Here is a 17,511-nt window from a genome sequence, read left to right on the forward strand (position 1 = left end):
ACTCATCCCCAATGTTTTGTTGCTTTTTTTCCCCCCACTTATTTTTATTGCTGTCAGCTGTCTCTTTGTCAAGAATAGGCCAGAGGTGTAAACTTGTTTTTCTCATGTCCTTTCTGAGTAAACAGTGGGTATGCAGCCACCTTCTAATTTCCCCCATATGCGTGGTTATGTTTGAATGTCAGAGTCTTTCATATCTGGCTCCTGAAAGGAGAAAAGCAAAAACTGAAGTGGGTGGAGGAGGACACAGCCCATTAAGTCTCCCACTAGTCACTTCAGCTAGAGGAGGGGCTTGCAACAAGGGGAGAGGTGCAACAACAACGGCTGCCAATCTCTTTGCCTGCACCTTTGTGATCAGAGGTAGCAATCAGTGATGGGAGCACAGATCCCTAATAGTTAGGACAGGGTCCCTTTTACCATCCTAGCTCCCACGCTGTGTGCAAGCTGCTGAACACTGCCTGCCATGCAGCTGGGGGTAGGGGAGGGGTAGCTGCTACTGTGCAAAGAGCTGAAATTGACCAAAATTAACCAGTTTACCAGTCTTTCCCTGGAAGTTGTAAGCCTTTAACAGACTCAAGTTCCAAAATAATTATATCATTACTGGTGTTATTTTAACCATATTTTCTGTGATTGATCCCAAGAAAACTTTAGTTATGAAACCATGTGGTCAATAAGTTATAAAAATACATATTTATTGTTTCAATGTTCTTACATAATACAGATACCTAGTCATATACTTAGTCTTCATGTTAAATATAAATAAACAAAAACTAAACAAATCAGCAAAACTGCTGGAAAATCCCTCCAAACCATGAACCCTTATAAAAATGCAGAGAGGATGAGATGATCTTACCTTAAGTCACCATGCTCTGAAGATTAACTGCAGCCAAATGTGTGTAAAGAAGCAATAAAAACAAAGTGACGTGGAAGAGTACACAGTGAGCTGGGCAAGTCAAATGGCTCCAGGAACATTTCGGCAAAGTGTCATCTTTGTGTAACAAAGATCAGGGGCTTGACCTCAAACTATAGGGTAATTTCAAAGCAATACCAGGACAGCATGGCCAGAAGACTTGGTAGTCACATGACTTCAGAACATGAGTCCCCAAGGACCCACCGATGAGGAATACCTCCTCTTTACTCGAAAAGCCTGTCCCAGAGCCCTAACTCAAAACCAGGTTACTAAAAATGACTAAGGATCAGCACCTGTCTTGAAAATCCACAACTGTAGTGATACTACATGTGTGCATTTAATGCCTGGAGAACTCTTGCTGCATTTCAGAACAGAAAGTTTTGAATGTTAACCTCAAGAGAAAGTATGATATTGTGGCGAAAATACCCAGGTCAGGTCTGGCCTGACGTGTCTTCCCTATAAAAGTTGAGATCTAAGTCCACGAGCGACAGGAGACACAGTTTCCTTCGTCTTCTCTCACAGGGTGCACCGGTGCAGGGGCCTGTCCTTGTCACAAGTCTCCCACGGTCCTCTTCAGGCTGGAGCAATGGAAACAGCCGGTGGGATGATCCCAAGAACTCACCACACCCAAATCCCACACACAGGCATAGTTCAGCCCCAACAGTTTGCATGCCCTGCTCGGACACAGCTCCGTGCCAGCAGTGCAGGATGGGACAGCCTAGGATGGCCACCAGACACCCAATCTCTGAGTGCAATGGCAAGGATGGCCATCACCACTTCCCAGAAGGCACTGACTTCCATGGTGGGTCAATTACGAGGCTCTGTGGTCGGGGGGCTCCGGACCGTGGACATGAGGTGGGACTTGTAGGTTTTGCTCAGGCCTGTCATCCAGAACTTGAGCAGTTTGACGTTGTCCTCCTCAGATGCTCCGAGGATACTCAGGAGCTTCTGCGTGTCCTCTTTGGGCCGACTGTCCACCTTGGTGAATTTGAAAAGGACCTTCACTTTGCTGCAGAAAACCAAACAAAACACTCAGATGCCACAGCACAATCACTGAGCTCTGGTCTGCAAGCAGAGCTGGAATTCAAACCCTCAGAAGGGACAGCCCAGCAGGGCCGTAGACCACCTGCAACCTTAGGGTCTCTAGTTTGCCCATCAGTGACAGCCTTGGGTAATATGGTTGGTGTATCAAGATGGAAAAAAAGGAGAAAAAAAATTTTCCCTTAAATTCATGAAAGAATTTGGTTGATCCTAAGCTTCGCTGTAATATTTGAAATCAGGATAATGTTTTACTAATTAAATTTGACAAAAAATTACTAAGAAGGCAGGAGGAAATAAAGTAACTTGCTTCAGTAAAACAGAAATACCTATTTATCTGACTTTCAGATTTTTAAAGTTAATTAAGCAGCAAAAATAAATGCTTCCCTTGGAGGCAGGTGTCACCCCTGTCTCATAGAGGAGCAGCCTGCAGCTTGGGGCACCAGGTGATTTGCATGGTGTCACCCAGCCAATATATTCCTAGCGGAGCTGGTGATTGAACTCACTCTTAACCTGTGCTCTTAACTGCTCTCCGGTCGCCACAGCCTCACCTCCTTCTCTGAAAACAGCTTCTGGTTCTCCTTAACAGACACACTGCTGCCGGCAATCCAGCCCTCTCCATCAGCACTGAACGCCCCAGGAGTGCAGTGGCCAGTACTTACTTCATCCATTCTTCTTTGAGGCAGATGAGGCACTGGTCAACCACGTCCACAGACAGATTCTGGTTGGTTAGAGCAGCTTCCATCTTATTCAGAATGGTCGGGCCCACTGGGAACAGGGAGGGGCACAGCAGGTGGGGGAGGAGGGTCAGCCCAGGAGGGGAGGCGCACTCCCTCTCCCAATCTCGTGGTGCAGGCGCCGCCCAGAAACACCCACCTCGGTCTGCAGCCACAGCACTCCCACTGGTCACCACGAACTCGTACTTGCTCAGAGACTGGTCGTCCTCACACCCAGCCGGGGGGAGGCTGGAGGGAGCGGCTGTGTGGACCTCCACTACGACAGCAAATTCTGCAGCAATACAAACGCACTGCTCCCGGGAGCGTCCTCCACTGGGCAGCAAGCCCACCTCTGCCTGCTGCTCAAATCACCTGATCACCCAGGGATAACCCGTCTCCGGAGATGAACACTTGGGCATTTAAAACTTTCTGTGGTTTATTTGTAAACAGTTAAGGTTTAACTCTGTTAGACTAACACCATATTATTTTACAATAATACTAATTATATACCTCAATTTCCATACTATTAAACAGCCCTGGCCGCTAGAGAGAGGTGCCACAATTCCCCCATTCTGTAGACAGGGAAACGGACTCAGAAGCCAAGTGACTCGCCTGAAGCCACTAGAAGTGGTAAGACTTTAAGCCCATCCTGAAATCGGACCCAGGACAGAGGCAGCTGCTCAGGGCTGCGGAGGCCAGCCGCTCTGCCACTGCCCCGCCCACCACCGGAGCGCAGGGCTGCCCCGAGTCGGTGTTGGAAGCCCTGGCCGCCTTGGCAGCTGCGATGGCACCCAGGCTGACTCCTGAGCTTCCTAAACCAAAAGTGAGGGGTGCTGATTAGCTTCTTGGTAGTAAGCTTGCGGGCACTGAGGGCGGAGCCGGCTGAGCAATGGATGCGGAAGATGCAATTAAGGCCTATAAAAGGGGAGCATCTGAGATCATGCTCCCCAGCATGTCCTCAGTTTTGGCTCAAATAAGCTCTTGTTTTAAAAAAGACATGTAAAAGGAAGAAACACTTGGAGGGAACAAGGAAGTGTGACAGAACATGAGAGAGCAAAGGAGCCCATGAGACGCATGGACCATGAAGGCGGCTGTCGCAGCCCAGCCAGCCCCCAGCTCGGCGGCATCCCTGACTCACCTGCCCAGACGCAACTACAGTCCTTTGACAGCCACTGGCTGTTCCCACTCCCAGACTGCGGCCTGCCCCCGCCTGAGAACCATGCCCTGTAAGCCACCCTGACTATGAAGCTGTCCAGACAAACCTCATCCATTTTAAAGGCAGAAAACAAAGGCCCAATGGCACTGGGAAAGCTGGTCCGGCACTGGGGGTACCCCCTGCTCCCAAGGCCGGCAGGCGACATTCTCGAACGCACAGCGAAGGCCCGGCCCATGTCTAAGCCCTGGGCGCTGGGCCGCAGGTGAGGAGAGCACGCACCTGAGGAGAGCACGTGGGTGGGGATCTGCACGTGGGGGCTGAGCCCCAGGAAGTTGCAGCGGTAGGCCTCCTCGTACTGGCTGCTGTAAGGGATGACGCGCACACAGCCCACGGGCAGCATGGTCTGGAGAGGAGAGAGGGACTCAGAACCCACAGCAGATGGAACACCCTGGCCCTGCCTGTCTCCATCACCCACCTTCCAGGACCCTCCGCAGCGCCATCCAAAGTCTCCCTCCTCCCAGGAGGCGTCCCTGGTCACTCAGCCCCCTGGTGTCTCCTGGCCATTGGTCAGGTGTAACTCGTGCTGCCTCTGCTTTATGGTGCTAATTCCTATATAATTCTTGTATTGCTCAGACAGCGGTCTCTTCCCGCACCCAACAAAGAGATTCCATGCTTTCTGAGAGATTGCCGTATTCACTTTGTGCCTCACAGGCCTACGCAGCAGACGGCAGGCTTTCACACTTTCTAGTGACTTAAACACATGAGCGCCAAACCCGGGCCGTGGCACCCATCGCACCTCTGGGATGGGACAGCGTGCTGCCCCTGCACCACCCCCATCGGACTGTTGCGCAGAGGCAGTGCGGCGACCCAGGGCTGCTGCCACAGCAGCTGTGACCACCCCATGGCTTCTGCAAGTGACTCAGGGGATGAGGATGGGAGAGAGTGTCATTAGTTCTCAATCTATCAGGAAGCACAGACTCCTTCCACTAGAAATAAAAGCCATAAATAACTGTCATTTTTAACCGTGGAGGGAAACACGGATCTCAGGAAGGAGCATCAGTGCACCCTAACAATCACACCCAACAAATACTGTTCTGCTATAGAACAAGGAAGGACAGAAGACACCCTTACCCGGAGAACTTCAAACGCTGACAGGACAAGGTCTGTGTCCCTGCTTTTCCAGATCACCTGGTTCCCCATGAGAACGTGCCAGGCCAACATGCGAAAAGACGAGGCACCCAGGACCTGAAAAACAGAGCTCGGTGCTCTCTGCCCTGAATGTGCATTCTGTCCAACGGATGCTACTTGTGTGTCCATCTAGAACCTTCTCTGTACAGTCAAGGAAGGCAGGTCAGAGAAGAAGCCACTTAGCTTCTCGGGGAGGCTGACTGGCTTGCCCAGGTCAGAAGGCAGACAGTAGTCCCCAGATTTGTGTCTAAAATCAGATCCTAAAACTCTTGCACATTTTATAAGATCTTTTTCTCATTTTCATTTTCAAAGCCTTGAAGCAGAAAAAGTATTAGCAACATTTACCTTCTCTGTCTACACACTTTACTTTGCTGAACCACTTGAAAGCAAGTGGCAGGTATCAGGGCACTGCAGGCCCAGGAAGAGCAGGGGTCTCCACAGCCCTCACTCCACATCCAGACGCCGCCGATGTGGCAAACCCAGCATCCAGAGCCAGCCTGCTCCAGCCAGCGCTCCTCCCACCAGGCCTGTCCCCGCCACGCTGCTCCCCGCCCTGCCCACACTGCTCTCATCCAGACCAGTCCCTGCCCCCTGTTTTTAATCTTCTCAAGGATATGCTGTTTGTTTTAGTTACTGCTTCTGTAGAGAGAGAAATATGCTGTTTCACTGGTGGATTCCTGCATGTGCCCTGACGGGCATGGACCCACAGCCACCAAGGAGGTTGGTGGTCACTCCCCACCACCCGTCCTTGCGGGTCTTGAACACCATGAGCCCCAAGGACCAAGTGTGCTGGAGGGGACGAGGGGGTGGGGACGTGGCTCTGGCCCTCTGCTGCCTACCTGTCTCATGTGCCGAAGGGACTGAAAGACGGACAGCTTTCGGGGCTGCCAGCTCTCACAGTCTGAGAGCGAGGAGGAAGCTGTGGGACACTTGGTCAGCTCCCGGCCCTCCGCACCCTCTGGCAAGACAGAGGCTTTTTCCTCTTCAGCCTCCGAGTTGTCCCAGCTTTCTGATTCCTCTTCTAAATCTGCAGGACGGACAACAAAGACAGCTATGAAGCCTGCCGCCCCCTGGACTCCCCCACTTCCTGGCTGCGATGGTCTCCTTGTGTGACCACTTCAGCCCAAAGCCCCTCATGGTTAAGCTACTAGAGGCCGTGGATTGCTGATTGGGGCCAGCCATCTCCACTACTCTTTACTGTTGTTAATTTTCACCCGAGGACATTTTTCCCATTGATTTTTAGAGAGCAGAACGGAGGGGGGAGGAGGAGAGAGAGACACATCGATGTGAGAGACACATTGATTGGTTGCCTCCCACACACACCGACCAGGCTGGGGATGGAACCTGCAACCCAGGTACGTGCTCTTGATGGGGAATCAAACCCATGACCCTCCGTGCACAGGCCGAAGCTCTATCCACTGAGCGCACCAGCAGGGCTATCCTACGCTTACCCTACGAGCCCTGCAGTGGGCGGGGAGGGCCCAGAGCCTCACTGCGCTGCCAGGCACCTACAGAACTGCGCGGTTCCCACAGGGGAAAGGTCACGCAAACGGCACGGAGGACAGAGCCTGGCTGCCTGAGCTCCTCCACGGCCAGGACTACTCCAGGGGCTTCCTCGCTCCTCACCCTTTCACCCTCAATACTATCCTCCTCATTTTAAAGATAAAGAAATGTCTGTTATTTCAATTAGTATTCATACAATCCTCACCTGGTGAGGCCCTCGGGGAGGGCTGTGCCCAGCACATGGAACAGAGCAGAAGGCAGGCCCTGCAGATGGGTCAGCCGCCCCCAGAGCCTGTGCTCTGAGCCTCCTGTGACCAGAACACAGACCGGGATGTGACAGAAGCCCTGGAAGGCTGTCCGGATACACGGGGCTCTCTGTGCCAGGAACTCTCACCACCTTCACTAGCCTGGAAACTTAGTCACTACAATGATGGGCACTCTAGGGCCAGCCTGGCCACGACTGCAAAGTTTTCTCTCTTCTAAGTACCTTCTGCTCTCGCGGAAACTATTTGCTTTTCCCTACTCAGGAGAGGGTTTGCGTGCAAGCGTGTGGAAGTGACCTGACTGCAGGAGGGGCCTTGCGACAGCTCCAGTGTTTTCAGGTCAGTTATCTGCCATTGCAGCACACCAGCACGGCTAGCAACAAGCTACACACACACCCCACAGTCGGATTCACCCACCACGCCGCTGAGACTGTAGACCTCAACCATCAAGCGAAGGCCCTCTGCAGGAAAGCACAGCCGGGCGGGACCAGGGGTTCCCAGGGAGTTCCTCCGCCCAGACACGAAGAGCTGACCCCACACCTGAGAGGGCGGCCCAGACAGTGAAGCGGGAACCGCCGCCCTTGATGGGAACCCTGGCCCGGCGGCTGCACAGCTCTGTGTTGCTAGCGAGCAGAGTACGAGAATCTGGAGAGGCTAAGCACTTGGTAACGATAAAACCGGGACAAGAAAGCTTCCCATCGGCCAATCCTTACACAGCCCGACAGGGGCTTTTCCCGGATGCCTGGGTCACAGACGCTCCTGGACTGTCCAGGAGGATGAGACAGGAAATCAAGACAGGAGCGCGTGGGCTAAAGGGCAAGCCTCTCTGAGAGGCTCCTCGTGGGCTTACCCCAGGGCCCCCCGGTCAGCTCTCTGCCGGCCTGGAGGAGGCCGCTGGCTGGGATGGCCCCAAGGCCGTGTGGGCAGAGGGCGCCCCCGCTTACCCGCGAGCTTCTCCATCTGGACCAAGGTGTCCTCGGTGGGCGCGCCCTCCAGGAGCTTCTCCGTCAGCCGGCTGCCGCACGCCTTCAGGAGCCTGAGAACAGAGCCCTCATGTCTCTCGTCAGGAGAAAGCTGAACCCGAAGCCCCTCAAGCCTCTCGCTCTAACCCCCCGTTTATAGAAAACAGCGTAAAAGAAGCCAGTGGCCCAGCTCCCCCAACAAAAGGCACAGGAAAAGCAGGGCAGGAGACACTTCCAGATAAGAGATTACAACAATCCACACACTGCGTGTGACCCAATTCAAAAGTCACTTGTGAGGCAAAACCGGGAAAGTGAATGTGGACTGGGCTGGATGGTACTAAGACATTAGTCCATTTTGTCGGATATGATCATGGTTTTGCAGCTGAAATGATACAACTGACATTTGCTGTAAAAACTCTAGGAAAAAGTGAGGGGCACATGAGAAAGCAGATGCTGACAGCTGCCAAAGATGGACGACAGGGATGCCACGTGCCCGGTGCTGTTAATTCTACTCTGAGCCGCTTAGAAACGTCCCACATAGAAGTAATCTTTAAGAGCCAGGGGCGATGGACGTGGGAGGTGGGTTTCGCAGGTCTTGGGAGCTGCACCCGAGGGCCCCCCTCTGAGCTCCTCGCCCACCAAGACCTTAGACAATGAGCCCTAGAGTTCGCACTAACGGCACAGGAGAATGTGGGGGGGTCTTCCGAGGATCTTGCAATGGAGGGACTGAAACAATCGATGGCCAGAGGACAAACAGTCGTCATTTCAAATACATCACAAATCCACGGACGCTCCTCCCTTCCAAAGCGGAAGACTAACCCTCTCCTCCACCAAGGCTGGCATCGGGGACACAGCACATTCCTAACCAACAGCAGGACACAGCCGTGTGGGCTGCGGCCGGTCAGGACCTTGCGTATCCCACCCCCTGCTTTCCTTGGTCGCTCACTCTGAGGGAAGTCAGCTCGTCTGTCCGCACCGCGAGGGGCTGAGGCCTCCTGCCCACAGCCAGCACCCCCGTGCCAGTCCCGTGAGGGAGCCAAACCGGATGGCGGAAACCTCCTTAGAACCTGAGCCGGACTGGCCAGCTGAGCCTCTCTCCACTCCTGACCCACAGAAGGTTTGGGAGGTAAATGCTCATCACTGGCTACAAAGAAGGGAGAAGATCCCTTGTCTTGGAATGCGACTATCTTTTTTTAAAAAATGTATTCCTACTGATTTCAGAGATAAGGAAAAGGGAGGGATAGAAGCATCAATGAGGAGAGAGAATTACTGACTGGCTGCCTCCTGCACACCCCCCACTGGGGATCGGGGGTGTGTGTCCTGACTGGGAATTGAACCGTGACCTCCTGGTTCATAGGCAGACGCTCAACCACGGAGCCACAGCGGCCGGGCCTAGTTTTTTTTTTTAGAGGACGTTTATTAAGGCTGGGGACAGCAAAACAAAGGGCCTAGGATAGAAGCAACAGGAGAGGGACTCGCTGGGGAAATGAGCCTCAGCTGGGCTGCTTGGGCTCAGTAAGAAGTCCGAGAAAAGGGGGCCTGAGGACAGGGCCAGCGGTCAGCCTGAAACGAGCTGCGAGCAGCCACTGCCCACTGGCCCGTGGCTGCAAGTCTCCTGGGGGCCCTTAGAGTTTAGGAAGGGTGCCTGTGGGGAAGAAGAGGGAAGGGAAAGGCATAGGCGTGCTCCTGGGAGGGAGTGTGCATGCTGGGACTAGCATTCAGAAACATCACTGGGAAGGGAGCTCTACAGGACGCGTCTCAGGGAGAACCGGGTCCAGGTCAGTGCTCAGTACACTGCATACCAGTTAGGCACCAACACTGCTCTCCCCGAAGTCTTCCCTGCTCTCTCCAGAGCTGCTGAAAGGCCTGCGGCCTCCTTACCACGCGAAGGAGGTGTGCAGGCACGCCCAGAGGTTGTCATCGCTGGTCAAGGAGGTGAGCGACCGGGCGGCGTTGCCGTTCCTCTGGTGCAGGAATGGGGTGAAGGCTGTGTTCATCCTCTGGGCGCGCTGTGGGCACCCGAACTGCTCTGCCTCAAACACCTGCAACGCAGAGGAGGGAGCCCTGTACCCGAGCACAGCAGCCAAGCGGCCGTGGGCTCCCAGCCAGCATCCCGATGCTGCCCTGAAGCCTGTCCCGACCCCACGCAGAGCACAGAGCGCCAGTCTCGTGATTCTGACAGAAGGGTCTGCTCCCCGGCTGTCGGGACACCCCTGCCTCTCCTATGAAGGCCTTCTGGGGCGCTGGAGAGACACTGAGGCAGCAGGCGTGCTCACGGCCACGACTGTCATGCTCCACATCTGTCCAGTCCTCCCACTCCAGGCACATGGAGGGCTCATCACACAGAGCATGTGGGAGGACATGTGACCAGCACCCTCACTTCCCTCCAGCAGGCAAACAAGCAGCATGGCTGTCGGGACCTACAACAAGCAGATCCCCCCAGTCCCTGCAATGGACAAGCAACCTGAGCCAGAGAAAAACTTGCCAGGCATCACCTTGCCAGCCCTGAGGTGCAATGCCAGCTGGGGGTGGCGGGTCTGCAGCCTGGTTAGCGACCAGGCCCTTGCAATGGCGGCCAGAGGACAAAGACATCAGATGAAGCCAGGTCTGACTGCAGCCAAGAAGCCAGAGCTGAACCAGACCAGGACATCAGAGACCAGAAAAGCAACCAAACTGACTGGCTGACTGCCGGGCCTCCGGCCACAACTCCGACCCTGAGGCCAGGAAACGACAATTCACTGGCAGACAGAGCAGCCACGGCAGGACCACCGCGCACACCCCGCCGCCCGCTCCCCCATCGGGGCCACCTTGAGCGCCTTGCCCTGGAGCTCATCGATGATCCCGCGGATCTTCCCGAGCAGGAAGGGCCAGGAGTTGATGAGGTAGATGCGGTCCATCATGATGGTGATGATGCTGTACCAGCGCTGGAAGCCGCGGGCCAGGCTGTCTTTGATGAAGAAGGTGTGGCTGAACACAAACCCGTGCTGCTCGTCCCCGAAGAAGATAGGGCCTTCGCGGCCAGGGCAGACCTGCGCCAAAGACAGTCCTCGCCTTGCTTCCAGGACAGAGTCAGCCTCCTGCTCAGATTCCCTTTCTGCACTCACCAGCCACGTTAATCATGGGGAAGGAAAGAGGAGGGAATGGGAGGAAAACTGCTCCCATCTCCTCCTGGGACCCAACTGACTGTTATCATGGAGTGCAAGGGCCAGCCAAGTAGGCTCATTACACTTTCTACCTTGAGCCCTAAGTAACTCCTACACGAATAAATCTACCCCCGACTCCTGTCTGCCAAACCACTCTAAACGCACTGGAGAGCGGCGGGTGAGAGCCACCGCAGAGCCCATGTGATAAAATGTGCTGCATCTGTAGGACTCGGGTCCCCTGACAGCCACGCTCCCTGTACACACAACCCCTTCGGGCACGATCGCCTGCCAGCTAGCAGGTTAGGAGCAGAATAGCAAGAGGTGGGAAAGAGCCAAAGGTGGGCACAGGGAACAGTAAATGAGCCCTGAGAGTGGGGGCTCAGTGGTCTGACCAAGTGGGCATAGTGACAGGAAGTCTCAGTGACTGGATTATGAATTCTTCCTGAGAGATAAAAAACCTAAAAGCTAAGACTGAAACTCAACAGCAGCAGCCACACAGTTTACAAACAGTGGACTCCCTCTTCAGGAGGATCTGAGAGCACATCATGACTGAGGGGTAAACTACATGCCCTAGAAATATCCCATACCTTAGAAATGTGTCCGTTAAGAATGAACAAATAACCAAAGTCTGGTGCTTCAAGTGATAAGTTAGCAGCCACTAGCCCAGCACAGTGTGTTTTGGATTGTGGAGAAGGGGCCCCCGTAGCCGCCCCCCCGCCCCACCCCCGCCTGGCTCAGGGTCTGCCCGTGGCTTCTCTGTAGGACTGACTCCGTCTTCCTTCCCATAGCCCCCTGGGCCTGTTCAGGGAATCCTGGGGTACATGAGATCCCCAAAAACAGCCACCCCTCCCACACCGCAGTGCCTACCTCACAGCTCAGGCTGCGCACGCAGGCCTGGCGGACAATGCTGAAGAGCTGGGGGTGGCTGGGGTGCTGATGGCTGACATATTTAATCGAAGTCTCTTTATCGTGGCTCAGGTACCCGGGATGCCCCACAGCAAGTGATCGGCAGCCCTGCCCACGAGAAGGAAAAGAAAACCAGTTAGGCGGGAAGCAGGCACCATGCTTTCTTGCCCTGTGCAGAGCTGAAGCGGAGACTCCATACAGTCCTAACTGCATGCCAGTTATACTTCCCTGAGGATTTCGCTGTTTCCTGACGAGGACACCCAGGATGCAAGGACCACAAAGGTTTCACAGGGGACGAGTAACAGATCCAATATACTGAGCACTTACGTAGCAGGTGTTAAGAAAGCTCTACGGCCCTGGCCGGTGTTCTCAGTGGTTAGAGAGTCAGCCCACGCACCAAAGGGTCACCGTTTTGATTCCTGGTCAAGGGCATGTACCTGGGTTGCAGGTTCAATCCCCAGCCCCAGTCAGGGCATGTGGTAGAGGCAACCAATCGATGTGTCTCTCTCACTTCGATGTTTCTCTCCCCCATCCCTTCCACTCTCTCTAAAAATCAATGGGAAAAATATCCTTGGGTGAGGATTAACAACAACAAAAAGCTCCACACACATTCTCTCTTTAATCCAAAGACCAGACTTATGAGAAAATTAGTGAGACTGCCCATCATACAGAAGGGACAACTGAGGCTCACAGCTGCGAGTGGCGCATAGCGGGCTGTGCTGGCATCTGTCCTTGGTGTTGACACAGCCACTTGGCAGGAGTCTCAGGAAGAGGCCACAGGTATCAGCATCAGTGTGAGCCAGAATCCAACACTGCCTCTGATGGCAGGGCCCAACCCAGGTCCCTCACGTGAAGAAGTGACCTGGTGAGGGAACTTAAACTCCGCTTCCCAGAGCTCACAAAGCAGCACGCAGGAGCCCTAGGACCCCACGAGGAGGAAGCGCCGAGAACACCAGCCAGAGAGAATCGGAGCCTGGGATGGGCCAATGTGGACACGAGTGTGAACAGAGCGTGTGGTGGGGAGGCTGAACGGCAAATGGGATGGTGGTGGCGACAGTTGGCTGGGACAGGGCGGGTTGAAAGGCTGAGGCTAGGATGAAGGGAAAGAGCTAGAAGGACATAAAAGCAGCCAACTCCCTCCATGGAGAACGGTCTGCACACACCACTGGAGACCACACTCCTGGGAGGCCCATCCACTGCACCACGGCCCCTGCTGCCCCCAGGAGGCCTCCAGCACAAGCGCGCGTCCTGGGGGGAGAGAAACGGCCCAGCCCCCCACACTTGCCTCGCACATGTCCGACTTCTTGGGTCCTGGGCTGCTGGACTCCGTGCTGGCCCCTTCCGCTGGGCTGTGCGTGCAGATGCCACTGCTCATCTGGATGCCACCCTCCTCCTCCTCGGCCTGCTCCCCCTGGCCAGGGCTGTCCCCAGCCCCCTTCGGAAGAGGGGCGTGCAGAACCTCCGTGCAAAAGAGAGTGCGGGGGCCGTGGAGCTCACAGAAGTGGCAGAGGGCGACGATGGCGTTCATGGTGCCCTGGAGACAGCACAGCCTGTGTTGGGGAGGAGGGAAGCCATCAGCTGCCTGTGGGCTCACACCACAGACCCGTCAGCAACTCCGGAGCCTGGGACTGGGCAGGTATCGCCAGGGGCTTCCCATCCAGCAGAGGTGGCCACCCAGCAGGCAGCACCAGCCGAGCACCTATCCTGTGCCAGCACTGTCCTTGGCGCAGGGAGAACAAGACAATCCCTGCCCACGAGGAGTTACAGCCAACAGGAGGGAAAAGATACTTCGGCGATCACATAGACAGCCCTTCAGTCAGAGTGCTGAGCGGGCCTCGAGGCCACAGCACAGAGGGCAGTGCCGAGGGAGCTCAGCCTCAGGGGAGGAGGGGCATGTGAGCAGCTGCCTCCCCTGCACGATGCACTCGGAGGGCCTGCACAGGGGTCCTGGCCCAGCCGCACCAGAGAGGGATGTGGTCTCGACAAGGGCTCCTCAGCAAGCCCTGAAGGAAGAGCGGGCAAGGAACCAGGGGCTGAGGCGGGCACGGCTAGGGGCTGAGTGTTGGCAAAGCTGAGGGAACAAGGGCAGAAAACCAGGAGGAAGAAGATGTTAGGGACCTTTCATGCCCTGGCAGAGATCAGAGATTTTGCTGGGTTCTGCTGAGAAACATGATAAACATGAACTCCGAGTCGTGTCTGCGAAGCCTCCCAGGGGAGTTGGTGACGGCAGAGGGAGCACAGGCTAGAGCTGAGCAGGGGGTCTGTCTGGTGGGGCCAGGGGCACCTCGATGGGGCCCAGAGCCCTCCCAGAGCCTCGATGTGCAAGGAGGGAGAGCTGGACACGGTGACAGACAATGGCAGGCAGTGAGGTGAACTCCAGTGTCACCTGGAGACCAAGTGAGCACCGTGGGAATCGTGAGGAGCAGAGGCCGGGGGAGGCCGCGGAGGGTGGGCCCAGCACACAGCGGAGGGCTGGGCTTGGGCAGCTTGTTCGTCTTAAGGGAGGGGAGCGGGATGTGAGTGCAGACAGTGTCCGCTAGTCGGAAGAACCAGGCAAGTAGGAGCGTGTCCACTGGGCTGGCAGGCAGAGGCGGTTTGGAAAGGAGAATACAGGCACAAAGGCACGGAGGAGGGACAGTCACGGCGGCTGACAGCACGTGTGTGACGTGGGGGGGTGGGGCTGAAAGACAGCAGCCGTGAGCCGGCACTGAGAGGGAACACACTGGAGGCAGGTGGCTCCGTCTCCCTCACCAGCCACCATTCAGGTGTTCCCCAGCTCTGCGGCTCACAGTGCAGACCACGGACCATTCCCACCGTCCTGGCAAGCTCTGCCAGGAAGCCTCGCTCAGAACAATCGAGGAAACATCTAGGTTCCTGAATGAGACTGAGGGGTGGACACTGCCAGGTTCTAAACCAGGGGTGGGCAAACTTTTTGACTCGAGGGCCACAATGGGTTCTTAAACTGGACCGGAGGGCCGGAACAAAAGCATGGATGGAGTGTTTGTGTGAACTAATATAAATTCAAAGTAAACATCATTACATAAAAGGGTACGGTCTTTTTTTTCAATAGTTTTATTCATTTCAAACGGGCCGGATCTGGCCCGCGGGCTGTAGTTTGCCCACGGCTGTTCTAAACCCTCTCTCCCACCCCCACTACAAGCCAAAGAAGGTGGGCAGCCTCTGTCCTCACGCACGTGTAGGCAAGGGCATGTCCACAGCCATGACAGGGCCTGCCTGGGACACGAACCTACAGGGAAGCAAAGCCTCAGCGTGTGAACATGCACAGCGGGGGGTGGGGGGGAGAACCCTGGGAGGGTGCCCCATGGGGGGCAGCGTCCTCAACACCCCTCCTGAGGTGCCCCTGATGTGCCTCCGAGCAGCCCCTACTGTGGCTCTGCTCTGGCCATCAACCCCGCAGCTGCCACCACGTCCGCAGTCCTCGTCCCGGAGGCGGGGGCTGGGCTCAGTGGGTGGGGCAGCAGACACTGGGGGGAGAGTCAGCTGGTCCGACAGCGCGTCAGGCCTGGGCTCAGACACGGACACAGGGTGCTGGCAGGTGTGGGAGCCAGGGCCCTGTGTTCCCGGGGAGTGGGCAGCGGGAGAGGAGACGGAGGACGCTCAGTGGGAAGCCTCGAGTTACGAGCCTGGACTACAGTATCAGAGCGGCTGAAGAGAAAGGTCCCAAGCACTCCTCACAGCCTTGGCCTGACTCCCTCCTCACCAGTCAGCCTCTGCGTGCGTGTCCCCTGCCAGGAACGGCACCCCTCATCCGCCCACCCAGAAAAGCCACCGCTTCTCCCCTCCCACCTCCCCGCTCTCTCCCCTCCCTGCACGAGCATTCCCATGTGGAGAGGCCTGATCGTGTCCACAAAGTTCCCGACACATTAATAATTTAGGATAATGTGACTTAGAAGCTGCCCACAGCGAGATGACCGTTGTCACCACAGAATGTGGAGGATCATTGAGGGCATCCACCAGCAGGAAAGGCTCAACAACACAACCATGGGGAACACCAAGAGCCTAGTGTCATGGGAACCAAATAAACTGAATTTAAATAGCGTCCACATGACTGACTACAGTGAAGTCAAAGGAAACAATGGTTTAAAAATTCATTATGGGGACACCATGAAATTTACAACATCCGTATTATAGGGATACCAGAAGGAGAAGAAAGCAAGCAAGAGATCAAGAATGTGTTTGAAAAAATAATGACAGAAAACTTCCTGAGCCCAGTGAAGAAAAAAGTCACACAAATTCAGGAGGCACAGAGAGTCCCATACAAGATTAAACCCAAAGAGATCCACGCCAAAACACATCATAAAATGGCAATAAATAAATAAATAGCCAAAATTAAACACAAAGAGAGAATCTTGAAGGCAACAAGAGAGAGTCAGTTACCTACAAGGGAGTTCCTATTTGACTCAGCTGATTTCTCAGCAGAAACACTTCTGGCCAGAAGGGATTGGCATGAAAGTATTCAGAATGATGAAAAGCAAGGACCTGAATCCAAGATTGCTCTATCCAGCAAGGCTATCATTTAAAATAGAATGAGAAATAAAAAGCTTCCCGGACAAAAGAAGACTAAAAGAGTTCATTACCACCAAACCAACACTGCAAAAAATGCTAAAGGAACTACTTTACGAAGAAATTGAGAGAGGAACATGGGCATTGGGAAAATAGCAATAAATATCTATCAATAATAAATAACCTTAAATGTAAATGGATTAAATGCTCCAATCAAAAGACACAGAGTAGCCAAATAGATAAGAAACACGGCCCATATATATGCTGTCTACAAGTGTTCCACCACAGAACAAAAGATACACACAGGCTAAAAGTGAAGGGATGGAAAAAAATGTACCATGCAAATAGAAACGAAAAAAAGCTGGAGTAGCAATACTTCTATCTGACAAAATAGACTTCAAACACAAAGGCCATAAAAGAAACAAAGAAGGTCAGACATCTCTCACAGCAATATTTTTGCAGATATGTCTCCGAGGGCAAGGGAAACTCAGGAAAAGATAAACAAATGGAACTACATCAAATTAAAAAGCTTCTGCACAGCAAAAGAAACCATCAGCAAAATGAAAAGCGAACCCACTGTGTGGGAGAACACATTTGGCAATGATACATCTGATAAGGGGTTAATTTCCAAAATATATAAAGAACTTACACAACTCAACACTAGGGAAAAGCCCTGGCCGGTTGCTCAGTGGTTAGAGCACTGGCCTGCAGAGAGGGTCGAGGGTTCAATTCCTGATCAAGGGCATGTACCTAGGTTGCAGTTTCCCCAGCCCCAGTAACGGTGCACGTGGGAGGCAGCCAGTCAATGTGTCTCTCAGACGATGTTTTTCTCTCTCTTTTTCCTCTCCCTCCTCCCTCCCTTCCACTCTCTAGAAATCAATGGAAAAGTGTCCTCAGGTGAGGATTTAAAAAGAAAAATTGGGTAAAGGACCTGAATAGACATTTCTCTAAAGAGGACATGCAGATGGCCAATAGACATAAAAAATGCTCAACGTCACTATCATCGGAGAGATGCAAATTACAACCATAAAGAGGTGTCCAGCTGGGGTGGCTCAGTGATTGAGCGTTGGCCTATGAATCAGGAGGTCACCGTTCAATTCCCAGGCAGGGCACATGGCCGGGTTATGGGGCTCCGTCCCCAGTGTGGGGCGTGCAGGGGGATAGCCAATCAATGATACTCTCTCATCACTGATGTTTCAATCTCT

General features: G+C 54.2%; 1 protein-coding gene across 5 annotated transcripts in view; it reads right to left on the reverse strand.

The window, feature by feature from the left end:
* Positions 1-35: 35 nt before the first annotated feature.
* FLCN (folliculin) overlaps positions 36-17,511 on the reverse strand; it is a 19,130-nt gene continuing 1,654 nt past the window's right edge. The window contains exons 2-12 of one of the 5 annotated variants that reach the window (XM_059668341.1): positions 13,068-13,332; positions 11,744-11,890; positions 10,541-10,762; positions 9,615-9,775; positions 7,716-7,807; positions 5,845-6,032; positions 4,949-5,062; positions 4,097-4,220; positions 2,822-2,953; positions 2,608-2,713; positions 36-1,916 (exon numbers count right to left, since the gene is read on the reverse strand). In XM_059668341.1, coding sequence (XP_059524324.1) covers positions 1,715-1,916; positions 2,608-2,713; positions 2,822-2,953; positions 4,097-4,220; positions 4,949-5,062; positions 5,845-6,032; positions 7,716-7,807; positions 9,615-9,775; positions 10,541-10,762; positions 11,744-11,890; positions 13,068-13,310 — 1,731 coding nt within the window. In that variant the 5' untranslated portion in view covers positions 13,311-13,332 and the 3' untranslated portion in view covers positions 36-1,714. Of the gene's footprint in view, positions 1,917-2,496; positions 2,714-2,821; positions 4,221-4,948; positions 5,063-5,844; positions 6,033-7,715; positions 7,808-9,614; positions 9,776-10,540; positions 10,763-11,743; positions 13,333-17,511 lie in introns of those variants that run through there. The other 4 variants (XM_059668340.1, XR_009449036.1, XR_009449035.1 and 1 more) reach the window with 4 other exon arrangements.

Source organism: Myotis daubentonii, chromosome 16 (genome assembly GCF_963259705.1).
Source record: "Myotis daubentonii chromosome 16, mMyoDau2.1, whole genome shotgun sequence".
NCBI classification, from domain to species: Eukaryota; Metazoa; Chordata; class Mammalia; order Chiroptera; family Vespertilionidae; genus Myotis; species Myotis daubentonii.